General features: G+C 46.1%; 1 protein-coding gene across 23 annotated transcripts in view; it reads left to right on the top strand.

Annotated features, from left to right (window-relative positions):
- LOC147605447 (urea-proton symporter DUR3-like) overlaps positions 1 to 16,908 on the top strand; it is a 109,648-nt gene that overhangs the window by 37,328 nt on the left and 55,412 nt on the right. Inside the window, exons 1-2 of one of the 23 annotated variants that reach the window (XM_086793205.1) lie at positions 9,187 to 10,022; positions 10,346 to 10,472. The exons of 20 other annotated variants lie outside the window; for them this stretch is intronic. In XM_086793205.1, coding sequence (XP_086649331.1) covers positions 10,471 to 10,472 — 2 coding nt within the window. In that variant the 5' untranslated portion in view covers positions 9,187 to 10,022; positions 10,346 to 10,470. Of the gene's footprint in view, positions 1 to 9,186; positions 10,023 to 10,345; positions 10,479 to 16,908 lie in introns of those variants that run through there. 2 more of the 23 variants (XM_086793214.1, XM_086793206.1) reach the window with 2 other exon arrangements.

Here is a 16,908-nt window from a genome sequence, read left to right as displayed (position 1 = left end):
TGTCTAATCCCGTACAAGATAGAGAAGTAAATGAAATTCAGAGCTGAGATTTTTATTTTTCAAGAGATAGAGAGTAGACTGAAAATAGAACACAGCATACTCTTGATGTCTGTTTTAAATTTGCTGCTGCAGGTCTGGCTGGTCCAATGGACAGCTAACCCACATGTGAAGATGAAGAGGAAATGGGAAATAACAAAGGGGAAAATGCCTTTGCACAGATGTTGCAACATCAGGTCCAAAATCAGCATTGGAGTTTACCTTCACAAAAGGACCTGTTGAGCTGATGTCGAGAAGACCAGAGATCCAAGAATGACGAGTTGTTGCATGAGTTGAATATCCAGGAGGTCCACGACTTGAGAAGACATGTTGATGAAGAAGAGAGTGCGGGGGTAGTTGCTACATGTGCAGTATTAGAGGACAGGCCGGTAAGCTCAAGTAGAGAGGCGGCAGCTTCATGATGAACCCCCGCAGCAGCAGCAAGAAGGAGAAGACGGGCAGTTGTTGGCGCAGATCTGGAGTTGCACGCTGGAGCAGAATCAACAGGCCGAGCAGAAACAGGAGAAGATGGCGCAGCTGACTGATGTGACGGGCTGCAACAGCAAAAACAGAGCCATGGCTGAAACGACGCGCAGAGAAAGAAGAAGCAGAATATGGCGTCTGTGTAGAAACAGGGTAGGTTTTCAAGCCTGCGAAGCGAGGCAGAGAGACAGAAGAAGAACAAGACATTGGAGGTGAAGGAGATGAAGAGGAGAGAGACGGCGCAGAAGCGAGCTTCGCTGTGGCATGCATTTGGACGGCCTGTTCTGAACTAAGCGACTGAGGGCGAACAGACCTGCTCTGATACCATGTTGGAAAAATGGGAGAGACAAAGCTAATACTGAAACTGAAATGAGAGCAAGACTAAAAGGGAACACAAAGCTTAGACATACCTTGAGATGAGTGTAGACAAGACACAAGATTGATGCTTTCATTGATGTGACACCTACAATTTATAGGTGAGAAGTACAAGATTGAGTAGACTCACTTATGGGATAAATGTAGAGGTGCCACATGGCACTAGACTCAAGACACAAAGACTGAACTGAAATTTAGACTAGAGAAATAGTACACCTAGTGTGCACTTATTTCCAACACTTCAATGGCACTTTACACATGCGGATCTTCATGCAAAAATTTTAACTCTTGCTCTTGTGCCTGCAAAAGTTTTCTCATATGTTCCATTTCAGCCCTCATTGCATCAGGCTCTTGTTCAAGCATGACTGTCTTTCCTGGAGACAGTTGTCCCTTTGATTCACTATCATTAACCCTTTCAAGGGGCTTGTGCCTTCCTCGCAGAGCATCAGAACCACGAGAGGCACTAGATGGACCCCTTGAATTAGGCACTTCCAAAGGGTTGCCTTGGCTGTCCATTGTGTTAAGTGTGCTAGAAGCGGGGTGTCCAGTACACAGGTTCGTTTCCCCACTAGGAAGAGGGAAACAACCGTGCTCTGATACCAATGAAACCTATCCCGTCAAGAGGGAAAGACTCCGTTGGACACCCACACGCGTAATAGCACAACTTAATACCACAATTTGAAATGGACAAGTTAATAACAACTTGAAATTGAAATGAAATGAAATGAGATAAATGGACACCAACACTGGGGCCGGAACGGGCCGACCCCCCCCTCAATATATGCTATATTTTTTGGGAGTATTTAACAAATACAATGCTCCATGGGTTCCAAGAACCAGATGATGTCCATGTACAAATGAATACAGTACCAAACAAATAGGCTCGAAGTAGATATTCGAAGCAGAATGACCACTAACGTGGTCCAATCTCTACGGTCCTGTGCTTTCACTGGACTCCGTGGAGAGCGCTCAACTGGTGTTCCAAGACCACGCACAAACAGGCGCTCTTGTACTAACGCCTGGCTCTCCCGATCTTAGCACCTTTGGACCGAGGTTCTCCAATAGCTTGGACTACCCGGCACCGAACGGGTGTTGCCGTAGAGAGAGTTCCTTATCAAATTTATCACAAAATACTTTACTTAAATCTGAAAAATTCACTTACTTGAGGATGGCAGATGGAAGACCAACACTCATGGTGTTTGTGTGCAGTTACTTGAGAGAGACACCGAGACACAGCATGTCGAAAGGAGTAGTTGGTGTATGGAGGTGACACACAACCTGTACGGTTGCCCGGCTACAGTGGAGAAGGGATGGCAGCTTGCAGTCACCGGCCTGTAGCGCACAGTTGGAGAGGATACACAGCACACAACCGCCCGCAGAGGAGATGGAGGCGCCCGCAGTAGACAGAAGAAGCAGCGCCTGTAGGAGATTTAGTACCTGGCTGCAGCCTATGCCAGCGTAGCCCACAGTAGTAGGGATTACAGCCACCAGCAGAGGGTACTGAAGTACAGCCTGATGAAAGGAGTCGCCTACAGCCTGCGCTTGCCTGAAGTGCAGAGAGTACAGCCGCCTTGTAAAAGAACTGGTGCAGCCGCTCTGTCAACCCCGACCGAGGCCGCCGTTGCTTGTTTATCTTTGTCCGAAGCTGACCTTCAGATCCTCGCCACGACTATTGCAACATTAGAGGCCTCCACCTTGGTTTGCAAAATTGTTGGTAGCCGCCCTGCGCTCGGACAACTCAGGGACCTTTTACAGGTGAGCCTCATTGGTGGACGTGCAAAGATCACAGACATTCACCCTTTGGGGCGTGGCTACTACCAAGTGGAGTTCGACTCGTCGGAGACGTCAGATTGAGTCATGTAGTTGAGTTCCCTTGCATTGCGTATGGCACATGCCTACTTTGCGCGGTGGCAGCACGGCTTCGATCTTGCGTCTGACCTACTTGTTGGCATGTACGGCTCCCCAATGACAGTTTGCTTCTCAGGCCTTAGGAAGATATACCTTCTGCTTCTTCGTGATTGGTGGTGCCATCGGGAGAGTGATGGAATCCCTCCCCACAGCTGCCTCAGCCCTTGCACGGGCAACTTAGATTCCATCCCTCTGCATCTGTGTTGCCTTGCCAGATTCAGTGCCCCACGTTATATCTATCCCATGCCTCCGGAGAGACCCCATCCTTCAGTGAGTGGAGTATTCAAGCCTTCCAGGACTATGTTTCATTTGCATGCAGATGGGCCATTTAGCCAGAGCTTGCCCTCGACGTCAATCCAGGAGACCGCCATCAGCGGTTCCCTCCCCGCTCCATCCCGTTCAGATTCTCACCAGGGGGTAGAGAGCGGCAGATTCTCAAGCAGCGGAGCACTAGGTTCCGACAGTGGACAACACAGCTACCGGAGAGTGGCGGACGGTTTGCTCGTGCCCGGGCCATTAGCTGACCACCAGCGCTAAGTGTCGTTGGCGTGCGTGCTAGGCTGGCAGAGCACAGGAGGATTCAGTTCTGTTAAAGAACCGTTATGAGCATTTATCATAGCACCCACCAGTTGGCGACAGGCTCCCTCCAGTCATTGAGCTGGCTCCTCCAGCCCCTCCGATTTGGCGAGGGGACCGATTCCTCGTCGAGAGCCTCTTCTGCCGTCTCTCAGTGTCCAGTGAGGCCGATAGACCCCACTAAGCCCTTCGTGAGTCCCTCCCAGTAGCCTTCCTCTTTGATGGATCTCTCCCAGTAGCACCCCTCTCCGGCCTCCCCCCCCGCGCCGCCGCGTCCTTTTTCTCGCCCCATCTTTGCCCACAACAGTTTCTTCAGCCCTGTCCTCTGCATCGGAGCCCACCCTCCCCCCTTCCTTTGCCTCTCCAAAGCACTCCCGTCACCCCCTAGCAGCCCCCCGACTTGGAGCGGAGGCAGCGGGCGAGTTTCGTTCGCCGATTGATTCACCGTTTCTCTGAGCCGGTTGAGATGACCATTGTTGCCTCCCCTGCGAGGGCTCTCCCGCCAGAGTCCCTAGGTGGGCCCTCCAAGATCTTAGGGTAGCCGGTGGATTATAGTTTCTTCCGTTGTCTTTTGGCGGAAGGGACAGATATGTTTGAGGAGACAGCAACACCTCTTTGGATATGTGTGGTCTTCTACCACTCCAGACCTTCTACGCCATAGAATGGCGCGATGATCTTCTCTTTCCCTTTGAGTGTAGCTCCAAGGACTGAGTGGGACTCGGAGTCTGTGACTGCTGCCATCCAGGGTCAAGCAGTTGAGCTATGTCATCATCTTCACGATCTTCGCATCACCGACATACTCACTCATCTACGGCCATTGGCTAGGATGGAGCTTGGAGGCTGAGCTCACAGAGACTTGGACGGGGAGACGGTGGCCTCTGGCATGGAGGTGCTGCTCTCTGTGTTCATGCATACTTTTGTCGCAGTACCTCTTCCACCCTCTTAGAGATACCTCCATTGTGATCGATGGAGTCCGGAGTACGCATACTCTCGCGCTTGGAACGAGTGGCGTCACATGGAGGACAGGATCTGTGCCCACTTGGCGTGCCTTCGCCCCAAGATGGATTGTGATTATTCCCCGTCTAAACCTTCGCCCAAGACTCTTCGAGTGGAGGGCAGTTCTACTAGTTCCGCCTCACACGGAGATTGATATGCAGATAGTCTTGTGGAACATACAAGGTTTAGGGAGGCCTCAATGCTTTCATAGACGAGGTGTCCTTAGAGGAGAGCTTTAGAGAGCCCTAGTGGGGGGACCTATTGACATTCTTTTCCTCCAGGAGCATCGCCACGGATTTCTTCCGTTATCTTCTCACAGGTGCCCCATTATCCCCATAGGTGATGGATGTGCGCGAGAGGGTTTGGCGACACACGAGAGAGGTGGTTCCCCCTTCTCTTTGGTCCTCCTTACTGACTCCATTCACAGCAGAGGAGTTGGCGGAGGTGATGACGGCATTATCTAGGGGCAAATGCCTGGGAGCGGATGGGCTTCCAGTCTATTTTTTTCTTCGTCATTGGGACCTCATGGAATGCAGCCTTCAAGCTGCCTTCTATGAGATTATACTCACAGGTGCCATGCCAGAGAGATTCTCAGAGGGCTTGATTCACTTGATTCTCAAGGAGGGTGGTGATAGATTGGAGATCTGGTAGTGGAGACCCATCACACTTCTAGGGACTGGCTATAAGATCTTGACCAAGGCCATCAGTAGGAGACTTCAGCCCTTTTTTTCGGATTCGATTCATGACACTCAGACTAGCTTTGTTCAGGATCGGAGCATTCTGGACAACATTTTCATCTTCTGGGAGACGACAATTTCGGCCAGGATGCGGCAACAGGACCCCATAGTGCTACTTCTAGACTTTGAGAAAGCTTATGATAGGGTGGATTGGTGCTTTTTGGAGGGCACGATGAGCCGGATGGGATTCCCATGGAGTGGATTTGTGGAGTCTCAAGACTTTACTCAGCATCACACAGGTAGGTTCTCATTTAGGGAGCCCGTGGTGACAGATTCCCCCTTTCCCGCTCGGTTCGGCAAGGCTGTCCTTTGGCACCTTACCTCTTCCTATTCGTCACCAAGGCCATGAGTAGTTTTCTCTCAACCTAGGAGACTGGGCTTCAGGGATTGCGTCTTCCCCTCCGCATGTAGGAGGAGCTGCTTGACTCAGAGTTTGTAGACGACACAGTAGCCTTCCTGTCAGGAGATGTGGGGAATCTCCAGAGATTCGCGGAGGCGGTCGAGATTTTCAGCTGCACATCAGGAGCACAGAAGAACTTGCCAACTCGTGTGGTTTTTGGATAGGCTCAGCACCCGCCCCGACTTGGCACCCGGTTGAGGCTTTTCAGTGGATCCCGAGGGGCACTCGAGTTTGCTATCTTGGTTGCCAGGTGGGCATTGATGTCTCTCCCGAGTAGCAGCTCGCCCCGCTTAGACTTGAGTTCTTCAAAGCTCTCCCTAGCAGGTAAAGTGGTGGTGGCGAACCAGGTAGTTCATGCCACCATGTGGTACATCACTTCGTGCTGGGCCTTCTCTCGAGCATGTATTGGCCAGGTACAACGATTGATCCATAATTTCTTATGGACCAGCAGTGACGGGAGGCCAACCAGGGCCAAGGTGGCTTGGAGAGTAATCATTCAGCCACGTTGTAGAGGGGGGATAGGCCTCATTGACCCTGCTATTCAGAGCCGTGCCCTACTGGGCAAGCTGATTGTTAGAGGACTCCTTCCTGGTGGTGAGCCCTAGAAGGATTTCTTATTGGCCCGGATTTCAGCCCGCACCTTGAGTCTTGGGGGCCTAGATCGATTTTCACAGAGATGCAGGCCCCCGGTTTTAGTCAAACTTTTGAGCACAGATTTGCAGCGAGCTTACTTTGAGCTTGGGATCATCACAGGGTGGCCGTTAGACAAATCGCTTCGGTAGCCTCAGAGGAGCGGCTTCGGCAGCCTTTGGTCTGGAACCCCCTGATCCGGTTACCCAGTGGCCACATGTTGGGGGCCCGATCACATGTATCATGGGGCACCTTAAGCATGGAACCAACTAGGTCTCTTGGAGATTAGATCGCACACAGATAGTTACCCCCGGAGGTGCAGGAGAGAGGCCTGACAGGGACCTGGGGTAGAGACAGGCTCAGCATCAACATCGACTTAGCTATCCCTCAGGAGTGGTTGACTCCTATCCTAGACCCAACCCCCCCCAATGTGGCTAGGTGTGCTTACCAGACATGATATTCTCGTGGTGGTTCACAGAGTGGATGAGGACAGTGGTCTGCTCACTTTTTCTATTGGATCCCATGGCAGACTTAAGAGATCCGAGCTTCGCATAGAGGACTTCATGGGTTGCACCTTGGAGAGAGTGAGGGTGATTTGCTTTTGGGCATGGGAGTGGCACATAGACCCACCGCCGGCCAAGGTGGCAAGGGAGAGATTCTGGCGACTGGATATGGGAGTGCTGACCCCTCACGCGCCTACAATGGGACCAGTGAGTGGATTTGGCATGACCCCGCTGATCGGGAGGAGACTCTGGATGCCCCCTTCTTTGAATATACTGCACAGCTCCGCTGTAGGATGCAGATGCCGGAGATTGATGGCGCCCCGGCAGCAACAACACATTGGTAGTCTCATAGGGGCTCTCACCGCATTTCCTTTTAGATTTCTAGAATAGTCTATGGGCAGTTTCCGGCCTAGAAAGATCACCCTCTTTCTTTGGCAGTTGGCACACAAGAGCTTGGCAGTTGGCACTCGGCTGGCAGTTGGAGGTAGGTCAGCAGCTTGCCCGCGGTGCGGCACCCTCAGGAGTCTCAGCGACACTGTCTTTGGGATTGCCTGAAGGCTTAGCAGATCTAGCAGTGGATTCTCCGCATCTTCACTATGGACAGGACCTCGACCCGGATCATTACATGGGCCATTGTCACTTGGGTCATAGAGGCTGTGGTGGTTAGGGCTTATGAGGAGGATGGGGGAGGGCTAGCTCTTCAGGTCTCTCACCATTGTATTTCGGCAGTACTAGTCACAGTCCCACCTATAGATCATTGGCGACCAGGTCATGCCAGAGATGAGAGATTTGCAGCAGCACTGCAGCCTGGCACATTTGGCGAGCTAGATGCAGCGAGGCCATCGAGGGTACCCAGACTCCAGCTGCTGAGTCCATCAGGAGCATTTGGCTCGACATCATTCATATCCTTTGTGGTCATTGGCTTCAGGGAGGTTCTAATCGCATGCGGAAGTGGCGGGAAGCTTTCTTGAGGCTCTGGAGGCCTGGCCCTTTTCTCATAGATAGAGGCGGTGATCCCACTTGGCACTACAGACCACCTGTGTGGTTGTTTCCCCCCCTTGTATGAGATAGCCTTCTCTTAACAGAGTGGCCAGCCAGAGGAGAAGGGTCTCTTCCCCTTATGATCATGTGATTCCAGCCCCATATATGAGGCGAATTTGTATCTAGCCCTTTGTGGTTGTATCTAGCCCTTTGTGGCTGTTTTTCATTAACTAATAGAAGGATCTTTTTCTTGGAAAAAAAGAGAAAGAGATAGTCACGAGGGGAGCACAAGTTTGTGTTCAAGTGATGTTGATGTAGCCATGTTTGCCTTGGAACCCATGAATGAAGGAAACATAGGACAAGTGATGGGTAATGAGAGTAGATCTTCTGAAGAGATTGAGGAGTTTCTTGAACCCAAAAAAGATGTGAAGGAAGACTTTGTTGACAAAATGTTAAGTACTAATCTTACTTTTGTTGAACAACATCAATACAAAATCATGTTAGAAGAGTTTCCTAATCTTTTCATAACATCTTATGAGGAGATTCGGGGCTTCAAAGGAGAGGCTCTTCATATTGAATTGAAAGTAGGTGTCAAGCCAGTATGTCAAAGGCTAAGGCCTTTGGGAAAAGATGCACTAAAGGAAGAAGTGGAGAAGTTATTGAAGGCTGGCTTTATCTACCCAATCACCACTTCTAAATGGGTGAATCCAATTGTCATTCGACCAAAGAAGGATGGAAGGTGGAGAATTTGTGTGGATTACAAGCCGCATAATGCAGCCACAAAGAGAGACCATTGTTCTCTTCCTTATATAGATGAAGTCTTGGATTCAGTAGCAGGTCATGAAAGATGCATTTGTGATGGTTATTCAGGCTATTTCCAACTCCAGATTACTCCTGAAGATCAAAGAAAACCACCTTCATAACACCTTGGGGTTGCTTCTGCTACAAAGTATTATCTTTCGGCTTGACAAATGGGTCTTCTTCTTTTCAAAGGAGAATTAATATTATGCTTGCACCTTATCTTGGGAAGTTCATTACGGTCTTCATTGATGATATTTGCCTTTATAGTAGTTGACTTTTGCATTGTGAAAGATTGAAGCTTACATTTGTAAGATTGGAGAGGAGTGGTGGTCAACTTAACCCAAAAAGGTGTTTCCTCGCTCAACGTAAAGTCAAAATTGCTTGGACATGTCATTTCAGAGAATGGTATTGAGGCAGATGATGGTAAGGTGAAAGCTTTGGTGCTTTTATCTCCTCCCAAGGACACAAAGCAAGTAATGATTTTTATTCACAGAGTCAAATGTATGGGTAGGTTTATTCCTCTGGCTTCTCAAGTCTTGTATCCTCTCCAAGAAGTTGTCCAGCATGATCCTCTTAGGTGGACCCATGAATGTGAGGAAGTCTTCAACAAAGTCAAGGAAGTGCTTTGTAGCCTTTCATGTGTGCAAGCTCCAAATTGGGATAAAGATTTTTATGTAAACCCTTCAATAGGTGCTGATGCTATAGGTGCAGTTTTGCTTCAACAAGGAAAGGGAGTCTCATGATCTACTATGTGAGCAGGGTGAAAGTTGAGGTGGAAAGAAGCTACAGTGAAGCAGAGCAGGTGATGGTCAGTGTAATTTTTGCTTGGAGGAGATTTCGACATTATCTCCTTCCAAAGTCTTTTGTGTTCTTGACTAGCTATGCTTTACTTCCTCAGCTTATAAACAATGCAATTTTGTCAAAAAGGATGATAAAATGGGTTGTGGAGTTGCAAGAATTCGAATATTCTTTTCTAGTTGAAGAGTCAACTAGAGCTACCCTTGTAGATATACTCACTTATAAGGAGGGTCCTATTTATTGTAAAGAGGTACAACCAAAGATGGAAGAAGTTAAAGATGCAAAGATGGAAGGTGATTTTACCATGTTTTTTGATGGTTCTTATAGGAAGGCTCACAATGAAGCTTTGGGAGGGATTATCTTATATGATCCTGGAGGGAACAAAGTGAAACAATTAACTGTGAAGTTGCAGGTAACAAGCTATAATGAAGATGAATATGCAACTTTGGAAAAGGGTTTGCTCCTTACACTTGATATGGGAATTAAGAGGTTGAAGATCAAAGGTGATTCTTTACTTGTTGTGAAACAAGTGTTAGGTGTGTGGCAAAGTAAAAATGTAACTTTGAAAAAGATATGTCAATAAATAAAAAGACTATTAAATAGGTTTGAAGCATGGTCTCTCAAGCATGTTGAGAGGAAGAAGAATGAGGAAGTTCATGCGGTAGCTCCGCAAAGTATTGTAGAAGTGTTTATTGTAAAGGCTAATCCTCCTTTGTATCTAGAAAGGGAAAGTTTATAACATGAGGAACAATTTTTATCGACGGGTCATTTTCGAGAAGATTTGGGAAAATCCAACAGGTATACTTTTGCCAAGAAAGCAACTAACTTCATGCTGATAGATGATGTCTTATACATGAAAGGTGCAAATTTGGTACTTAGAAGGGTACCATGGAGAGAGGGAATTTACAAGGTCCTTGAAGCCACCATGAAGGAGCATGTGGTGGTCATTATGCTATGAAAATAACCCTACATAAAGTGTTTTTGGAAGGCTATGTTTGGCCTAGCATTCAGAAAGATGTATCACATTGGTGTAGATCTTGCATACAATGTTAATAGTTAGGCAAGAGAGTGTTGAAGTATTAGCTTAGACTTACATTTTTGTCTTATGATGCTTTTGAAAGGTGGGGTATTGATGGAGTGGGGCCTTTGCCCATGACATCCAGAGGAAAGTGTTACATTCTTACCGCTGTGGATTATCTTTCAAAATGGGCGGAAGCTCAAGCTGTGAAGCAAATTGAAGCCAAAGATGTAGGGAAGTTTGTGTATGAAGACATTTGCTATAAGTTTGGTGTACCTTTGGAGCTTTTGTCAGATAATGGACCATGGTTCAGAGGAGATCACATAACCCATTTGTGTGCTAAGCTGAAAATTCAACATAACTACACTATCCCCTATTATCCTCAGTGTAATGGAATGAATGAAAGATTCAATGGTGAGCTTATTAAGATATTGACCAAGATCATGGAAGGATATGGAAAAATTTGGGATTTAGAGTTGCATGGTGCCTTATGGGACTTTAGGGTTGCTATTAAAGAGGGAAACAAATTCTCTCCTTTCCATTTGGTGTTGGGAAGGAAGCCTTGCTACCTATTGAAGTGGAGATACTAGCTGTGAAGGTACTAATGAAGCATAAAGAAATATGTGCTAATGCTTTACAACAAAGACTTTGGGAAGGAAGCCTTGCTACCTATTGAAGTGGAGATACTAGCTGTGAAGGTACTAATGAAGCATAAAGAAATATGTGCTAATGCTTTACAACAAAGACTCTTGTATTTGCAAGAATTACAACTTGACAGCATGCGAGCCTTTGATTATTATGCTCAAGTTTTGCTAAAGAACCAGGAGAGGTTCATTAAGGAAGTCACAAGGGTATTGTACTCAGATACAACAACAAGCTCGATAACACTTTTCAAACAAAGTTTCAGATTAAGTAGGAAGGACCATTTTATGTGATAGAGAGATTAAAAAATGGAACCTATTAGCTTGCGGATCTAGATGAAAATGTGAGAAAGAAGAGATGAGAGAAGAGACAATGTACTCAAGAACTCATCAATGAACCACTAGCCAACTTCATTATAAATGAACTACAATGCCTCATATATATAGGAAAGTTTCTCCACCCTTTTCTCCACCCAAAAAGTATGTAAATAGGAAAAAATGGAAATGAATGCTATAAATCCCAAAAATGCCTAGAGGCTAAAGAGTGTGCCACTAGCATGACACTATCTGGAGATGACACCTATCCAACACCTCCTCTTTAGGTCCAGATGGGAGGACCAACGCCAACGCGCTGAAGAAGATAATCCAAGGTAGGTCGAGGAAGAGGCTTAGTAAACAAATCAACAACATTATCTTTGGTAGGACAATACTCAAGCTGAATGCGACCTTCAGAAATCCAATCACGAACAAAATGAAAATGAACATCAATGTGTTTGGATCGTCCTCGAATAACTGGATTTTTGGCTAAAGCAATAGCACTCTGTGAATCTGAGTAGATGAGTGTCGGAGTAGATGAACATCCAAGGTGATTCAGAATTTGAGAAAGAGCATCAGACTTCTTAGGTAAGAAATAAACCCATGATTTGCGAGAGAAGTCATCCACAAGAAGCATATAATACTTGGATCCACCAAGCGATTGTACTTCCATAGGTCTTGCAAGATCAGCATGAATAAGCTCAAGTATGCGTGTGGCCCTATGAGTAGCCTCCTCTGGAAAAGAAGCCCGATGTTGCTTTCCTTGAGCACAAGAAGAACAAATATGATGGCGAGGTTTGTAACCATGTCATGTGAGACAAGATGTTGCAAAGTAGCAAGAGGAACATGGCCAAAGCGGAAATGCCATAGATCACTATCTTCATTAGAAACAAGTGCTTTAGGAGAAGCAAATAATTGATGAAGATGAGACTCATGTGGTGGCAACTGTGCTGTAAAAGAGCTTATATGATAAAGCCCAGCATTTTGATAACCATGTGCCACACAAGAAAGTGACTGTCTATCAATGATTTTAATCACTTCATCATCAAAGTAAACCCCAAGACCTTTAGAAGTAGCCTTAGAGATAGAAAATAAGTTGGCAGACATCTTAGGCACATGATCTTTGATTACCACAAGTGATGTGTCACATGAAGAAGTAGAAGACATAGCAACATATGCAATCTTGGTGTTACTGTCTTCCTTCTTGTCTTTGTCGTGAGAAGATGTTGATGTAGAAGAACCCTTAGATTTGGATTCAAGTTCAGCTTTTACCTTCTTGGATGCCGCCTTCTTAGCAAAACAATGATCCTCTGTATGGCTACTACGACCACAGAAAGTGCACTCCTTGGAAGAATCCTTTGATTTTTCCTTGTCGCCTTTGGTTGAAGAATCTTTAGCATTGGAATTAGAGCCTTTGCGTTGATCATTCCCCTTGCCTTTGCCTTTGCCCTTGCCTTGGCTTACAAAAGCCGAGTCCTTTTTGTTTTGCTTGCGAGTAAGGCACTTATCATGAAGAAGATCCATAGTCTCTTCAAAGGAAGGGAAAGGAACTCGAAGGAAGATGTTATCTTTGAACGATTCAAAAGAAGAAGGCAATTTTCCAAGTAGCTTGTGGACCGGATTGCTTACCAATGTACCAAACTCTTCAAGTTGCCGCTTGATTCGATTGAATTCTTCAAGCTTCTCCACTATGTTGTCGGATTCGGAGATAGAAAGCTTATCCAAATCTTCTTTCAACTTAGCCATCTTAACCGTTGAAAGTCTTCCATATTGCATTTGTATAGCGTGCCATAATTGTTGAGCCGTACTCCTTGTAGAGAGAAATTGAGACACAACCGATGTAGACATGCCATGCACAAGTAAAGCTTTGGCCCGTGTATCCATATAGGTTTGATATTGAGAAGGCACCATATGAGGAGAAGTGATTATAGACCACACCCCGGCGCTTTCCAAAAGAAGTTGCATAAACAAGGACCAAGTGTGGTAGTTGTTTGGGGTAAGCTTTTGTGAATCGGAAAGACTTGGAAGGCTCAAAGATTGAGTGTATGGGTTAAAGGGCTGATATGATTGAGTGGGGAGAGGAGTAGTAGTGGAAGTAGTAGAAGAAGGAATCATAGTAGATGAAGTTGCCATAAAAGACATAGATGATGTAGGGGGATATACCATAGAGGGCATAGAAGTATGTGGATAGGAAGGCATAAAGGACAAAGAAGAAAGAGTGTATGGATCCGTAGAAGGTAATGGATACGATGGAAAAGAGAAAGTAGAAGCACCTACCGAAGAAGGAATTGCACCAACTTCCGTTGTAGTAGTTGCTGGTCCAACCGTCGTCGATGTAGGATCCATAGTATCTTCAAGTTTGCCTTTGTCTTTTGGAGTAGAGGACTTCCGAGATCCCATAGGGAGTGGAGGGTGGAAAACCACAAGGGAAGAAGTGTCGTACCTCCAAAAAACGCAGCCAATAGATGGGCTGTCCACCAAGGAAGTATCTCCAAAATATGCACAAAGATAGTGCAAAAACGCAGCCACAAAACGCAGCCGATGTATGAACCAATAGACTCCGTAGAAACCACCAAAAGAGGGCTGAGAATGTAGCCTTAGGTAGAAGGAGTATGGAGGAGTTGATTGTCCACAAAAACGCAAACACAAAGTGTGTAGCAAAGTGAAATTTTCAGCCGGTAGAAAGGTGTAGAAAAGAGGATGAATATGTACCTCAAAACACCATGAAGAGGGCTGAAATTGATGATGAAAACGCAGCCAAGAAATCTCTCCACAAGAAGCCTCCAAAAAAATGCTACCGCATGAAGGGAAAACTAGTTGGCAATGTTTTCACCTCAAGTAGAGTTGTAGGACTCAGATTGAAGTGCTTTAAAAACACACTTGTAGAGGATGGTAAGGGGCTGGTTTGAAGCCTCTTGCATCATTGAATAAGTGCAAGGATGATGAGTAAGGGCTTCTGCAAAAAACGCAAGCAGAAATTCTGTCTGCAGGCAGTCTGCGAAGAATAACTCAAAAACGGTGAGGAATTTGCGAAAACTTTCTTCTGCAAAGTTGTAGACCACGATGATTCCAGTAGGTCTCGCGGACAGAATCCTCAAAAACGCATCCGTTCAGCAGATAATCAAGCATGTAAGGGCTTCTGCTAAAAACGCAAGCAAAAATTTTGCATGCAGGCAGTCTGCGAAGAATAACTCAAAAACGGTGAGGATTTTGCGAAAACTTTCTTTTGCAAAGTTGTAGACCACGATGATTCCAGTAGGTCACGCGGGCACAATCCTCAAAAACGCATCCGTTTAGCAGATAATCAAGAATGAAAAAAACGGCAATTGAAAGTGGGGTTGTTGAAGAGGACTAGAGGTAGAGAGGAAGAAGGATAAGGAGGCTCTATGTGCGCCACCACCTTGCTCTGATACCATGTGAGAAAGAAGAGATGAGAGAAGAGACAATGTACTCAAGAACTCATCAATGAACCACTAGCCAACTTCATTATAAATGAACTACAATGTCTCATATATATAGGAAAGTTCCTCCACCCTTTCCTCCACCCAAAAAGTATGTAAATAGGAAAAAATGGAAATGAATGCTATAAATCCCAAAAATGCCTAGAGGCTAAAGAGTGTGCCACTAGCATGACACCATCTGGAGATGACACCTATCCAACAGAAAAATGGCACAAGAAGAGAGTGAATGGTTTTAGATTGAAGAAGTACATAGCCCGTCTAATGACCATAATGAAAGATGAAATGTATTGGGCACAGCTTGCAGATGAAGACCTTACACAAGAAGAAGAAGAGAATTTTGGCATGTGTGTTTTATTCTCTGCTGTTGAGAATGAATGCTCTAGCAGTTTGGGGGGAGGGCAAAGCATGTGAGGCTAAGAAAACAAACCAAAAAACATGTATATATGTGTAGTATTCTGATGTTTTTGTTCCAAGCAATGACAGTTGGCTTGTATCTAGAGTAGGTGTTATGGCATGTCTCCTTTGTCAGTTGGGTGTGTATTGGTTTTGCATCAGTACATTTTGTATCCTTATAGCATCATTTGCTTGCATGAGTGGTATGTGTTTGAGCTCAAGCCATGATGATAGTTCTTCTAGGAGTTTCCTGATGTGGCTTATATATCCTAGTACAAGGTCTTGGCAGCAGCAATGGCTTGGAGGTGTTCACAACTGACAATGAAAGAGGTAGTACTTGATGGTCTCAGGCATTGTTTTTGGGAGAGTAACTTGGGTCGGGCACGCTGGAGTGCGGAGGCCTGGTCCGAGGTAATTCCTCTCGGGCGAGGTAGGTCTGGAGCAGCTCAAGGTGGGTCCACAAAATCCATTGTATCGGTGTCCTCCATCTCTTGGGTCCGGAAGAAATTGGTGATGGTTGGTTGGTGAGGCAGGGGGTGGGGTGGTTGGGGCCGAAGCTCTCTCAAGAAAGTGTCCCTGTTTCTGCGGAGCTCAAGATGGAAGAGGCCTAGGCAGCGCTGGTCTAGGAAGTCAATGATCCTGGAGAGTGGACCAAATCCCTCACGAAATAGACACTGAAACCTCCCTCAGATCTCATAATATACTGGGCAGCTGCATATGTAATGCTCCTCCGTCTCAACCTCTGTGTGGCATAATCGACAGATTTTGTCCTCTCTAAGTCTCCATATGAGCTTCATGGCTTTGAAGATGCGCTCAGCTCTACCTGTCTCCACTCTGGAGGCGTGGGATGAAACCCATATTTGACCAACAGCAATCCGCATGGCATGAGACATGTGAGCACTCAGGTACCTCTGCTGTTGGATGAATCCATCCTCAGTGAGCATGATGAAGTGATCTGTGTAGAAGTGCATCTTCATTGGGAGCTCCGGAGGTGTGATCCATGTGCAATGGGTGTAGAGGGTGAAAAGATCTAACTAGATAAACTGGTTGATATCATCGTGAGAGAGCTGGAGAAAAGGGGAGTCCAAACTGTACTGAAGGGGTGGTAGGTGGTCCATGCGGAGCCCATATACTGAGAACCAAGTGGAAACTAATGCATAATATACTCCAGAGTTGCCCTGAAGTGCTAGCTGTCTCGAGGACTCCAGGGCAAGCCTCGGGTACCTGTGGGTATCCATGTGACTGATTTGATGGAGGTATGTGACTGGCTGGAAGAGTGCATCCACTACCACTTGGATAATCTGGTGTTGGACTGATGGTTTGTTGCGAATCATACGGGAGAACATCATGACCTGGGGCCTCTCAACTCGCTGCCAATCCTCATTGGATAAATCTGGCCCCAAAGAAAGAAAGACAGATATATTAAGCGTCTACTAAAGACCCAATGGGCCTATGAGACCAAAGTGATACAATAATGTCCATGGCATATCTCATTGTGAAATGGAAAATAAAACAGAAAGAAAACATAAACATAGCTATCTCACTGGGGTGATACAAAACTGTCCATGGAAACTCATCATGGAATACTAAGAACATCGAAACATGAGAGCAGCATCAGCTCCGAGAGAGAAAGAAAGAAGAAAGAAAGTTGTATTAATGTCTTCAAAAGGCCAATGAGACCAAAAGGATAGAGCATCATCCCCCCCCCCCCCCCTCCAAAAAGAGAGTATTTGCTTGTATTGCTGCAACTGAAGAATGGGCTGACTCTGCCCTGACTTGTGACTGACCTGAAATTAGGGTTTCCCATAAAGAATCACCCCTTTTTCTTGACTTGAAGATGACCTGCATTTTCCTCT

The sequence above is a fragment of the Cibotium barometz genome, chromosome 59 (genome assembly GCF_041138505.1).
Source record: "Cibotium barometz isolate CiBa-2024 chromosome 59, ASM4113850v1, whole genome shotgun sequence".
In the NCBI taxonomy this organism is placed as follows: domain Eukaryota; kingdom Viridiplantae; phylum Streptophyta; class Polypodiopsida; order Cyatheales; family Cibotiaceae; genus Cibotium; species Cibotium barometz.
This window is presented reverse-complemented; position numbering and strand designations above follow the sequence as displayed.